At 37.0% G+C, this 14,582-nt stretch overlaps 1 protein-coding gene across 5 annotated transcripts in view; it reads left to right on the forward strand.

The window, feature by feature from the left end:
• Positions 1 to 14,582, forward strand: part of USH1C (USH1 protein network component harmonin) — a 52,161-nt gene that overhangs the window by 22,037 nt on the left and 15,542 nt on the right. For 4 of the 5 annotated variants that reach the window (XM_040609136.1, XM_040609138.1, XM_040609140.1 and 1 more), the window contains exons 13-15: positions 228 to 293; positions 3,155 to 3,279; positions 5,868 to 5,944. In XM_040609136.1, the coding sequence (XP_040465070.1) occupies positions 228 to 293; positions 3,155 to 3,279; positions 5,868 to 5,944 (268 nt within the window). The remainder of the gene's footprint in view (positions 1 to 227; positions 294 to 3,154; positions 3,280 to 5,867; positions 5,945 to 14,582) is intronic. The other variant, XM_040609137.1, reaches the window with a different exon arrangement.

A 14,582-nucleotide genomic window follows, 5' to 3' on the forward strand; every position in this document is an offset into this window, starting at 1 on the left:
GATATGCTCTTATTATCCACATGGTCATGAAACGTCCTCAGGGTTCCTGCACAAGTGTGTTGAACCCTTGGTATTGTAAAGATGACTTCTTAAAAGGAGCATTTTTCCCCAATGCAGATGTATTTACTCTCTATGTCTTTTACTAACGATATGGTGACACACTTTGTGGAAGTTCTTACTCTGAAAATACTATTTTTATCATGGTGTCCTGATTCTTCTTATTGTAGAAGAAAACTGGAGATTTCCCAGAAGGCTGCAGAGGAAGAAGAGAGATATCGAAGAGAAATAGAGCAGTAAGTAAAAACCTTACATCAGCAATATGCTGCCTGAAAAAAAGGTCCCAGTATATTAGATCTGGCTGAAAACATTATGCATGTTCTTTTCTAATAAAATCATATAATATTTCCATTTAGCTAAATGTAGGTTTGATGTATGTAAGTACACCACAGTTACAGAATAGGAAACTGCGCTGAAAATCAGCAGCTGGAAAACATGAGGGTTATGGTGATAATAAATTCAATGTGAAATTGAAATTGAGTGCTTATTTTAAAAATGATGTATAGACAAACTCAAGATTAAGGAAGCTCTGTGTCTCAGAACAGAACTGTTGTCACTAACCACTATGCTTAATGCTAACAGGAAAAAAGAAATGCATAGTGCAAGGAAATGGAACAGGGAGGAAATGGAAGACCGGCTAAAGAGCTGGAAAACACGCTTATATTCAGGGGCTTGATACCCACTTAGCTTACATTTAAAACAAAACAAAAAAACCCAGAAGACAGGGTAGTTTGTTCATGATCTGTAAGAGTGTACAAACTGTGGAATTTAGCAGCCTTTTCAGTCTATCAGACACTTTGCAAAACAAAAGCTATGTAGATTTAGCCTAAAATAAGGACTATGTGATGCTAATTGTCTTGAATAGAAATTTCAGTCATCACAAATTTTAAGTAGACTTTTCCATTTCTAAGGAGATAATTAGTTAAATAAAAACTGTGGCACTGAAAGTAGGAGGTTCTATAACTGATTTTATTCAGAAAATCTGATTTTTATTATCACAGTTTATTCTGGTTTTAAAAATGTGTGATTCTAGAAACTAGACATATTCAAAGGTCATATAATAAAGTCAGTACTATAAATGTAATTTAAGAATTTTTTTACATTTGGAACTTAAAAATTAACATGTTGTCACAGTAATTAAGTTCCCTTCTAAATGATGTTGCAAAATTGCACTAAAGATAATGTGAAATTGCACATCCGTTTGATGCAGCCTTTTAGAGCTAAGATTGACCCTGAAGTATTCAGCTTTGCAGCTTTGACATCTTAAACAGTTTTTAATTCATTTCATATTTCAATGTACCTGTATTAGCTAAAATTCTCTGATAGAAAAAGCACAGGAATTTCTTAACCTGCAAGGTGCAAAAAGGAATATATTTCCCAGCTGTCACAAAAGAAATAAAATATCTCCTGACAGTCCTGCGGTGGACTCTATCTCAGTGTGTAGATGAGTGCTCACCCATTTTCCTTTTCTAATTCCTTATTCTTTAAGAATTATTATTATTCCATGTTCTTTATTGTGGTATACTGTAGAAATTCCTGCAATAGCCATGGAAAGCTGCTATCAAAGCAGACTATCGCAGGTGAAGAATGATTCTGTTCTCCAAATACAGATTGCCTGTCTGTTATGATAGATGTTTGCAGTATCTGCAACAATCTGCAGTATCCTCCTGAACTAAGTGTATCTGTACTTTCATGATTAGGCTGCCTTGAGGGCTGCTCATTGTGAGGTCTACTATGTCTTTGTACTTCCTTGCATAATTTCCAGGTGCAGCTCAGGCACTTGTTAAACTTTTTCATATTACAATCCAAACTGTTAAGTTAGTGTCTATCTCCTTGGTGTAGAGAAGGGAGGATGGTAGTCTATGAATGTATATTTAAAGCTTAGATTAAATGAGCAATTGGAGGCAGGCAGTTCCACTAAATATAATGCTTTCTTGTATGAACAATTTGTGAGGACAACCCTTTCCTCTGTTTTTAAAATCCTTTCTGCAGGAATTCCTTGTATAATTAACCATGCCCTTTATTAGTATCCTGCATACACTTTAGGAAGAAAATTCTAATGTGCCTACATGGCAGATTCTTAACTCTGTGTACTTCAGGCTACATTGTAACACACCCACACCCTTATTTTTTTTCCTTTTTTTACATTAAAATGAAATTTTAATGCTTTTTTTTTTTTAGTTTACCTTAGCTAATTTAAAGATGCAAAAGATAATGCAAGTATAAATAACATCGTATATATCTAAGACCTGGTAAACCTCTGCCAGGTTCACCAGTTCAAGGCAGCCTACAGCCAAGAATAGACCTTGGATCACTTAAAGGCACCATATATGAGCTACAAGCTATGAAGTTATATGGCAGTTCTCTTGTGACCTTGGGATTAGCTGAATTTTCCTTCATAATGTCCTTTTTTTGATCATGGTGCCTTCTAGGTCATTTGCTTGTTTTACGAAGCGTGACAATTTTGTAAATTATTTTCTTTTTTTCCTAGAATACTGAATTTATGTGGTTTGTGTCTCAACACTATTTAGCTGCTTTTGGGAAGAGTCACTTGTTAGTGTAACCCATAACTATGTGTTTAGGAAGCAATCATCAAAATGGAGATAAGATGTAGAAATAAGACGCACACTTTTTAGGTATATTTTGCCATTGTAACATCTGATTTAGGCATTTGGTAGATGTTCTGCCACTTTGTATTTTAGTGAAAACTTTTTTTCTATATAGATACTCTCCAGTTCTAAAAATGAAAAATGACTCTGTAAGAGATGTTTTTTGGCTTCGGCTAAGATGACGGCCAGTATTGTAGTGTATCACTCCAGGCTTAGTATCTGTGCAGGGATTTATATGACTGGCCTTAGAAATCTCAATATTAAATATTTTGCTCAGTTACATTGTATTTTAAAAATTATCTTAGTAGCTTAGTAAATGAAACTTAGGTTGATGAAAGGAATTCAGTTTGGGGGAAGAAGCAGTTTCTTATGCTTTGATATAAAGAGAAAAATGCAAACATGCTGAACACTAAATAATTGTAATGAATTTATATTGATACTGCTGGTTTTATATTCAAGAGCTCCTAGCTGTGTTTTTTTCCCTACAGGATAACAGCAGAGGAAGAGAAATTTAAAAAGGAATGGGAAGAAGACTGGGGTCCTAAAGAACCTCCCAAATCTCTAAAAACTGTAACTGCAGAAGTGCACTCTGCCCCTCGTTCCAAAAACAAAAGTAAGTAAGCAATTTTGATCTGCTTCCTAGTATGTTACAGACACATCACTGAGCTGTATGGAATATATAACCAATTTGTGCCCAAGGTAAGCGAGTTATCACTTGTTTATTTTCATGCTGAATGCATATGGTAGATTAAATAGCTCTTATTTAACTAGCTCACAAACTCTATGTCCACTCAACCAGTCATGGGTTTTTTTAAGAAGCAGCAGCCACAGGAAAAAGAAAAAAAAAATAAAGCTCACTAAGAAATTGTCTGAATTACCAGCCTCTTTAGCTTGGGGTTTTGATGCATGGCTTTCGATGTTGTTTCTGTTCAGTGTTTTGCCTGTCAGCCTTTTCACAGAGCAGTTCTTGCATCAGTAGACTTGAGCTGATTTCCACTATATGCCCAAATGGAAGTAGTGCTGCATTTTTTATGTGATACGTCTATGTGGATAAGCTGATATTCAAATATAAGGTGTTATACATATGAGTGCTTTCATCTCAGTGAAGAAAATATTATTTATAGTAATAAATACATTAAACAAATGCCCATGCATTTTGTTAACTGGCTTTTGTTACTTCTCTAAATGAAGGTATGAAGAAGGGGCAAAAAAGTTTTTGTGTTTTTGCTTTTATTTGGAATTAGCTTTGAGCTTTCTGAAATAATCATATCAGCAAATAATTTTACATTATTTTTGTATTTGAGAAGACATCTTGGGAGGTGAATTGTCTGAAGGTAGAAAACTAGTACTAGATTTGCAGTCTCATTTGGAGTGAATGAATGCACTTTGTACTGTTCCTGTTGTTACTTTTTTTTCTTCTCCCTTATTCTAAAGCATTGTATTATGGAGGGTGAGGACTATTGTTTTGAGTATTTTTTTCTTCTTCCCTCTAACTAAAAAAGATAGATATGAAATCCCTGCTTTGGCTTGGAGGAAATAAATTCAATGTTTAGTTTGCAGAAAAATCTAAATATCTTTTACCTCATCTCTTCAGCACGACTTCAGTCCTTCCTTACTTTGACAGTCTTGGGGAGTGTGTTGAGGCTCCCTTGCTTCTATTCCATGAGGAAGAGTGAACAACTTAATATACTGAATGTCATAAAAAATGCAACAGAATTTATTGTTGCAAAACAGTGAGAAATGAAACAAAAAAGAGAAAAATCAAAGATTCTTAAGATTCAGTGACTCTTTTTATGTGTTTCTCCTAGATCTTCTGGCAAATCTGTTTCTTGCCAGCATGTCTTCCACATCTAATTTATTCCTTCTCAGGCTAAAGTGTTTTCCACATCATTTTTCTGCATATAACTTTCTCCAGTTCATGTTCTTTTGACAATTATCTTGCAATGGTGATGGTATGATGATGTTTACAACTGATGCAAAAATCATCTTGCATGCTGACATCTTGGGTAGCAAAGCATGTAAGCATGTACTAATTAAAAGCCTGCAACTGGAACTTTGGATTCAACTCCTAGTGACCTAATCGTGAGAAAGCTAGGCACTTTTCTAAGAATTTGCAAAATTCAGTCATCTGTCCATGAGTTGTTTTGTGTAGTAGCAGATCTGTTAAAATCTCAAATAGACAATCTGTCAGAGTGGAAAAAATCCTGCTTTCTCAAATGTGGATTACCTGTAGATTTTTGAACACCTTTTCCTTACTTTCTGTTTTTTATATTCCCCTTCTACTGTGATTTTCCTGTTCCCCTCCTACTATGATTTTCTTCACTGAATCTATTTCTTTTTCCTCCTTTGTCCTCCTTTTTCCTGTCTTTTTCCTCTTGTCATCCATTGCAGCACATCTTTCATATACAGACTGTAGTCTGCACAGACTGAAAATTGATTTGATATCATTGGGCAGTCTGCTTCAGAATTAGTCGAGAGACTGAGGAGGTACTGTTTGTACACTGCAACTTTTCCATGAAGAATTTTCCGGAAGTGTAAGTCAGACTTAGTTGTCCAAAGGAATTTAAGATGCTTGGAGCTTAATTGGCAGCTAAGAAGCTAAATTGAAAGCTCCAGGTAGTATGTGAAGAGTGTATTAGAATGGTATTAGACGAAGGAAAAAGTAGAAAGTGCTTGTTGTCTATCCTAAGGGAGACCTGTGTCAGTTCCTAACCTGATTGCATTATTTTTTTTGTGACTTTGGGGAAGTCATTTAACTTTTAGTGGATGAGAAACTGAGATGGGAAATATTTTTTCCTGCAGCCATCTTCTATCCCTTTAGTTTCGTGATTCTTCAGGATAGTGTTTCCTCTGCGTAGCATTTATCCCAGTGACAGTGCGGTAGAAGGCTGATACTTATTTTTGAAGCCAAGATACCCCAAAACTGCTGATGATACAGGAAGTCACCCACCTCTGCAGGCTTCCCTTCACAGCAGAGCAGACTAATTGGCCACGTGCAGTTCCTAACTGCTCTTTAGGGTTGGAGGAGTTGGGAATTTGATTTAAGCAGGTCCTCACTTTTTTTCAATTATGCGGAAGGATAGCCCATTGCTAACTTCTTTTAATTTCATGGAAGCTTCTAGTTGCACATTGCGGATCTCTCTTTCATGAGAACCTCTGTCACTTCTATCTCCTCACTCCTTTCCTCCTTTGTTTCTCTAGTAGATTTAAAGGGAGTTGCACATGACCAACTTGAAACAGATGACATGGATGAAGTGATCATGAAGCAGGACAAACAGGTTTGCGGCTCAGCCTTAACTTCCTATCCTGATTCAAATTCTTCCTGTGTTTCACTTCCTCCTGACAGTCAGTCTTGACACTGAACTGATCATTTGGGTTTGCTAGGGCAACATATGTGGTCCTTGGGTAAATCATGAAAGGTAGTGACACTGTTGCTGTCATTGCTTTCTAAAGATACCTTGATACAAATAAAATATATCAATCCTACAGAAAGATGGATTATAGAGAGTAGTGTGTGTTATCAGTGTTTCTTATGTAAAATTATGGTAACAGATTCTTTTGTATGTTTTCACTTAGCAATGTGGTTTTTAATATTTATGCACTTGGCTTGAAATATTTTATCCTAGGAAACGGAGCTTTTCTTGTCACCGCAAACACCACTGTGTTCTGCCACAAGCTTGAATGAGTTTGAATACCTGTTTCATTTTAAGAATGATTGTTAAAATTAGTATAAGGTAGGACTCTGACCATAGAAATCTTAGCAGTACGTATGGCTGTATGGTTTTGTATGAAGATTACTTGTTGCATTTGCTTTATTTAACATAAAATGTATATCAATAATATATGGGTAACATGACTAAATGTATTAGCACAATTGATCAAGAAGTTGTCTAAGAATTTGTCAAGTAATACCGAACCTATGGTGTTGCACCTTCAGATACATGTAACTGATTACAATTTATCAGCCTGGATCGATCTGAATCCGAACAAGTCCTTGACTTTTCTGAAAAAAACTACTTTTCCTTTACCTTTTGTAGCTTTTGGATGGTTTTATCGATATGAAGGAAAATTTCCCACAATCCGCAAGGTACAAGGTTTGATACGTAAATTTGCTGTGCATTTTTTTTTTTTCTTGTTCTCTGTTATGATTAGACATTCTTTGTAGTCAAATGTTTCTTCTAACGTGTGAAAAAATTAAGGTGTTTGTGGTGCATCTGCCTAGGAGTTTGTCCTTTTGAATACTCTGGACTTTTCAATTCTGTCAGCTGCAGCGGGAATTGTATGTCGATACTTCGCAGAAGCTGTTCAGTACAGGTGGGCAGCACATGTCTGTGTTTTCCAAAAGTCCTCAGAATAATGTATTAAAAAGTACAGAGACAAAAATTGAATGGGAACCAAGTATGCAGTTCCCAGTTGCACCTTTGCAAATCTCCCAGTAAGGAGTGCTGAAGGCAAAAGGCTTTTAGGCATGTATGTGACAGAACAAGCAAAAAAACCCTGAAAAACTTTAAGCTTGATAGAGTAGTTTTATATCTGTAGAGCTGCGGCTTAAGTGTTGCAATTTCAAATGATAATCATTTCAAATAATACTTTATTCCTGCTGTTGTTTTATTCTCTTTCTTTCAGTGTATGTTAGCCGTATAATAGGGGTTTTGTGGCTGTGTTTTGTGTGTTGTGGTGGTGGGGGTTTTGTGTGATGGCTGCTAGTACTTACTGGGGTAGAAGCATCAAGAAGAGTTCATATGTCTCATCTGAGAACTCAGGGTGCCTGAGGAGGTCGGGGTTGTGTCTGACAGTTGAAGTATTTGTAGCGGTCCTAAATGGTGACACTTACACCTGCATGGACATGAAATGCCTCTTTGCCTTAATATTAGAGAACAGGAAATGATGGTGCACTGATACCATTTTACACTGCTAGTGACTGTAACTCATCACGGATCTGTAACTTGTGTGACAGCCAGTACATTTAGGATTTCTATCTGAAAAACTATAAATACACGTAATGAAAACTGAGTCTCTTCACACAAATAGGTGAACTTCTGTATCGCTGCTGACAAAGTTTATAGAGCATCCAAATACATTTTAATTTAGTAATGAAGATCTTACCCAGTTCCTGTCTGAACTCTACTACCCAGTGTGTGGACCAGAAGCTTGAAAAGACTTACTTTGAAAATATTTCTAAAAGCAAAAGATTTAAATCTGGAAGTGATGAATATTTGTGCTCCAGATTGCTAACTGATTTTATTTTGTTTTGTTTTAAAAACAAAATTTCAGTCTATACTAAAAATGTCTATAACAGGAAGTAAACTGAATCCATGGGGAAAATGGATGGAAAGGGTGACTCATTCAGTGACTGATACATGTTCATATTCACACTTCAGCATGTGTGTTGCTTAGTGTGCCTTTAAATTCAGTAATTTTTCAAATGTTGATACGTAGCAGGTTGACTTGCCAGATGTTACGTTTAGTAGACAGTATCAAATGTGTCTTCTAATTTGTTAGAGGATAAGATAACATGAGCAGTTATTAAGGTAAAAAATAATTATTCCTGAATAAAGCATACCAACAGAATTATATTAATGTTAAATTATTAGCATGAAAAGCTAGATTTAAGCTTTTTTATTTGTGTCTCCAAAAACTATTCATTAAAAAAAAAAAATAATTTCCCACCACCACTTAACCATGAAGCAATAGACAACATCCCACTGAACTCAGCAGTACTTTGATCAATTAACTGCTTGACTGGGAGAACTGGCTTTCGTAGCTGCCAGGGGAAATGCCTGTTTTCCAAGGCTTTGTTATCAATATTAAGTGTAAAAGCTTGAAGGAAGATGTTTAATACTATTTAGGTGAAGCATGTTCATGCTTTGAATTCCCAAAACCACCATGAAATGGCAATAGCTGATAAAAATGAGCAGACCAAAATCCAATGTGAAGCATAACCTCCCTGGGCACTGGTAGTAGTTGACAATAAGTGGCCAGCTGCTCCTTCTTTTTACTTTTTCCATAAGTAAAAGGAGGAGATGGGCTTTCCAATATGAACTAGGCCCTACCAGTACAAGCAGGAGAGGGTAGCAGAAATGTGACATCACTAAAGTAGAAATGAGCAGGGTGTAAAATTTTAGAATTGCTTTGTGCTGTATTAGTTCACTTATGTGACTAGATTTTTATCCAGTGTTGATAGGAGCTGTTTGGTCTTCGTGATGCAGTGTTCTTTCCTGGGAGCAACTCCGTTTCTGTACTGATCTAAGCTTTTTCATTACAATTGCTTATTTCAGTTATATTAAGGCATGTGATGCTGGTTCTAGGACATAGGCATGAAGATGTTTTATGCATAGAATATTCACATCTACCTATACATGAGCATCTGTCACCTGAAGGCAGTTGGTCTTCTATTTATATAAAAATGCTAGAAAGAGAAGTGGCAAATCAAGACCTACCCAAAACTTGTCTAAATATTCAAAGTGGGCCAGTGTGCCCTAATAATGTAACTTTGCAGAGGAGCAAAAATGTTGAACTGTCTAATCTTGTCCAACTTATGTGACTGTGCAGAGGCCCTCCAAATAAGGCTTCATTTCCTACAAGTTGCTGGGGAAATGGACTTTAGATAGTCTTTTAGAAGACCACCCTGTACTTGCATAGACTGTAATTAAATTTGCAAGGCAGGCACTCATGTACTGAGCTTGAGGTTTGCAATGTTTGTAGCTGATGTAAAAATCTGTTTAACTAAAAAAGAAAAACAAAATCATCAAAACTTCCCAGAAAGGGAAAGAGCGAAAGAAGTCAAAAAGTGACAGTCTGTGTGAACAGAAGAAGAATAAAAAGGAAATGGAGTTTGAGCAAAAACTTGCCAAAGAGAAAGAAGGAATGCTGGAGAAAGAAAAACAACTGAAGATAAATCGTCTCGTGCAAGAGGTATGTTGTCTTCTCCTATCAAGTGCAAAATTATATTGAAAAAATGAGCTGAATCTTTAGTGGAATTTTCTTAGCAAGACACTTGTTTAATTATGTAAAAGACAATGAAGTTTAAAAAATTGCTGTTTCACTGCAAAACTCTGTTCCCATGTTAGCTTGTTTCTACAGTCAGGTTTTGCCCAAATGAAGATACTTTTGCAGTTAATGAGTGTCCATGTGTAGTGATGAATTTATTGAAAGACAGCAACATAGGAAATCATTCTCAAGCTTAATTAGTTTTAAAGCTATTTTAAATGGCATTTCATACTTTTGAAACATATTTATATTGTAACTATACCTAGAACTTTTTTTCATGCACTGATGTTATGGTTAAGGTATCTGAGACGGAACGAGAAGATCTGGAAGAATCAGAAAAGGTGCAGCACTGGGTGGAAAGACTTTGTCAGACACGTTTAGAACAGATTTCCTCTGTGGAGAATGAGTCTCCTGAGGTAAAATTCTGGCTTCTCCATATACTGCATGATCTCTAAATAACTCACTAGTCTCCTAAAAGCAACAGGTGCTTGCAGAGAAAAATCTGTCTCGATCTTTCCCTTAAAGCCTTCATTCTTGGAGGGGGGAAAAAAAAAGTCAGTAATTGTTGAATTACATTCTATAGCACTTCCTGTTCCAGTATTTTACAGAGGGTTTTTTTTTTACTATTTTAATGAACTGGCTTTATTTTGTCCTTTTAAAGTATATTGGCGTTGCAAAATTTTATTGGCTCATGAGCTGTTTGGGCTAGGTGGGACGTACTACCAAGAAAAAAGCCTGAGACTAGAATACCCAGCCATATTTTTTTAGTACCCCATGAAAATAAAAACATAATTGACAATGAGCTCTTGGATGCTTCCTTGTATTGCATGGAATAAAGATACAGGTTAAGAAAACATAAGAAACTCCCAAAGAATAGGGTTTGGTTTTGTATTATTAATTGCCCCCTTAAATGAAGGGAGTTGAAGATAGCGATTGTGCCTTAGAGCCTGATGGTTCTAGATGTGGAGTGAGGCTTTCCCACCGTCCTGCTGCTTTGGCTCTCTTCCAAGCACAGCTGCTTTCAAGAGGAACACTGCAATCTGCTGAACTCCCATGGGATCCCCGAGAAATTGCAGCCACAAAGGGGACCCTTGGGGAATGCTCTCGCATGAATTTCCTCCGGGTCAGTGTGGAGCAGCTCTGAAAAAGGCAGCTGGTCTGTTCTTCCTGGCCTCAGGTTCAGACCCGTGTGGCTCTTCGGTGCAGGTCTCTAGGACAGTGAAATGATTATGCTGAGTTTTCTCTTGCTACGTTAAGTTGGCTGCCTGTGTTCTGCAGGATCTTTGTCCCACTTACTTTGTAAAGTGAGAGGGTTTGTTACAGATTAAAATCACTGTTCTGTTTCCAGAACTCTACCCTTATTTAAGACAAGCATTCTGTGCTGTATTTGCTCCATCAATTCTTCTATTACATTATACATAAATATACTACTACAGTTCTTTTACAAAACTACCCAAGCAGTTAAACTTGTACAAAATGCAAAACCAGAATGCTGCTGGGGGATAGGTACAGCTGAACAACATTCAGGTACTATAGGCTTGAACTGTTACTTGGGTACAAGAGCAGTCAAGATCTCTTGACCTCTGTCAAAGAAATACCTATTTTTTAGTACCAAGGGGGGGGAGTATGGCAGATAAGGAGATCCCAAAGAATGTCTACAGAGATACCCGCTCAAAGGAAGTGTTGTTATATTAGATTGATGCATGTGTCTGTAAGACAGCTCATGCCTCAGCTGAGTCTACAAAATGGCTAAACACAAGAGTATCAACTGGATTGTCTTAAGTACATCAGTTTGAGCACTGGTAAAAGAAACATTAGCAATTCTAGCAGCAAATGTAGAATCCTTCACATATAGAAACTTACTTTTTGGGTGAGCTGCTTAGTTCGAACTCTGGAATTTGTTAGCCCCACAATGCATCTGGTGTTGATAAGCAGAAATTAGGAAGTCCAGAACCTCCTGAGGATCTGAATTTCATAGCACTTTAAAATTTTTGCTAGCTGTGTAAGCTTACTTGCAGCTCTTGTATTAATGTCTGGTTATGTTTACACCAGACTTTAGCCCCTTTCCCTTTTTTAATAGCATGGAATTTCAGGGCCTATCTTCAATTGCTTTCTCTTTATATAATCACCTTTGCAAGGAGCGGTTCTTGCTTTCTCTTCACAAGACTTAGAGGCAAGAGTTCTGTGATCTGTGATCTGTCCTGTCCTATGGTTTTACCTTCTGAAGTCTCCATGCAGTTAGGTGGGTTTTTTGTGTGTTTGCTTTTTGGTTTTGGATGGGGGGTGGGGGGTGGGGGGTGTTTTCGTTTGGGTTTTTTGTGTCATTCCCCCTGCCCCAACAGCCAAGGCTGATGTCACAACACTTCTTGGGAATCCCAGGGAGTGCTTATAAAAAGGCTTTTAGAGAAAAAGTGTATGTATATTCTGTGTGGGACAAGCCCAGAGCTTCCTGTGCAGGAGCAGTTAGGCTGAGCGATGTTTTAGGATTTGCCATTTATTTCTTCAGAGCTGTTGCAGGCAGATGAACTGTTAAGGCAGATTTCTGTTCTGTTGCACATAGCTGGCAAGTGGACGTCCTTCTGCTTCTCCTTCTGCCACATCAATGCGGCGTTTTGCTGGTGGCCTGCAGCTTCATACCACAGATCTTGATGATATAAACTTAGATGAAGTTGACAAGCCTAAACAACGTGTGACACCACCTCCACTACCCCCACCCCCCCCCCACTGTTACTCCAGCATCATCAGCTCATGCACTTCCTACATCAAATGTTCCACTTTCAAGAGGTCCAGCCCTGGCAGTAACACCAGCTTCCCAGGTGACCTCGTGATCTGTTTGGATGCATGCACCTTTACCATTCCCCTGCCTGGCCTCCCTGCCCTGCTCCATCACCCACTTTATCCACTGGATCTACTCATCTGTCATATGTAATGTTAAAAAAAGGAATGAGGTAGTTTTGTAGTACTGAATGCAGTCTAGAAGTACTTTTTATTTTATTTTATTTTACATTTAAGTCAAGAGGTTTTGCTTTCTCCTCCCTACACTCATAATCCTACCACATGCAGGTATCTAGGGCAGAATGTATCAGTTAAAAAGACAATTTGGACTTGAGTGTTTAAACATACATTAAAAAAAGCAATGGCAACAGCAGATTTAAGTCATAGTTAAATTTAAGAAAAATATTTGTGCAGTGAAAATGACTTGTGAAAGTGTTTGAAATATGTCATCAAATTGCTTTGTTAGGTGGACAAAGAAAATTAGCTTAAAATCAGAAAGTCAAACTTTTAAAACATCAACACTGTATAAATTACCAGTAAAATACTTATAAATGAGCAAGAGCTGGTAATCAGGCTTGACTTTTTTAGCCCACCCGAGTTCAAGATTTCTTTGAGAAAACATTCTGACTTTATCCTTATTTCAATCTCAGTCCAAAAGATGATCAAATGTAAGAAGTCTTGTGCCACAGCTCACTTGAGAAGTGGCAGCTGTTTCACCATAATTATCTTTGCTAAGCCCTGTATGGGATTAGTGTACTCGTTTTTGTGGCAGAAGGTTATTGTGTGTTTCAAACAGCAGAAGAGGATTCCGTATGGTCATTTCTTTCCTATTCATTTTTCTGCATGGATTGACTGACTACATTGTTGGTGTTCATTTTTTTTGCATGTTTACTTGGAAATACTAGGCTTTGCCTTTGCATGATTCTGGTTGGAGTGGGAAAGGATATGCAAGTTAATCACTTCTTGGGGGGGACTGACAGATTATATCTGACATGAATAATTGCCCTAATGTGAACTATGACTCTCTTCTTATAAACTTAAGTAGACTTGTGATAGTGCTCAATCTATGTGGTTTATATGTTTGAAGTGTCAAGAATATGCTAGATCCACTGAAATGGAGATGTCAGATGTTCTTATACGTAACAGGTTTTCCAAGTTACTTGCAAAATAGAAATGATGTAAAATGACGCAAGTGTACAAAATACTAGCATTCAGAGGAGAAATACGTTCTCCTAATGTTAATAGAAATATTCAGATAGAAGAAGGAATACAGGAACTGCCATATTGGATCTGACCCCAAACACTTATATTTGTGTATGTGTTTCTGGCAGTTTTTCATTGTTAGATATGTTAAAGAGGGTAATAATTCAGGAAAAATACATCTAATAAGTCGGTTTTCACTGAACATAATTAGTGTACGTGAGGAAAGATTAAACTTGTAGCAATGTATTAATACTGAGCCAAAGCTGCTTTGTTTATATGTAGATAACTCAGTATTCTTGCTGTGGCTTCAGAAATGGAAGAAAAATCAGAAGCTGGACAATTTATCCTTGCTGCTTTTTAACAAGTTGGTTTTTAACACCACAGATAAGAAGCAGCAGTGCACTTATTTGACTTCAGTGATTAAATATCTTGTGTTTACGCCTGCTAAAACCAAAAAAAGAGAATTCTTGTCCCACAAGTTTACTTTTCTAATATTACTCAAACTGGTAAATCATCTCTATGTTGCTAAGTGGGTTTTTTTTTCCTAGATCATTTAAATTCAGCTCGAACAAATACTTGACAAGGAATTAAATCCTGTCAGTTACATTCTTGACAACTAACTGTTAAAATACCTGGTATAAATGGATCTGTTTCTCCAAATTAATGCTAGCTGTATACTTTATATGAACCCAGTACTAAGTCTGCTACTGTTTAGGTTGTAAGAAGCACCTCCCACGTCGGCAAAGTATCTTCTGTGTCAAGCAATCCGCTGGTATGTCGTGTACCGTTAATAATGGCTGTAGTTTTATGAACTTCCCATGTAATGCTAATGTCAAGGGTTTGACTCTGCATGGTTAATTTATTTAAAATTCAGCACTTGCATTCATGTGTGTGGATCCATTGGTGTGTTACAAGATACCTAATACCAGGTAGTGGAAGTGACTCTTA

This window comes from Falco naumanni, chromosome 10 (assembly GCF_017639655.2).
Source record: "Falco naumanni isolate bFalNau1 chromosome 10, bFalNau1.pat, whole genome shotgun sequence".
Taxonomy (NCBI): Eukaryota; Metazoa; Chordata; class Aves; order Falconiformes; family Falconidae; genus Falco; species Falco naumanni.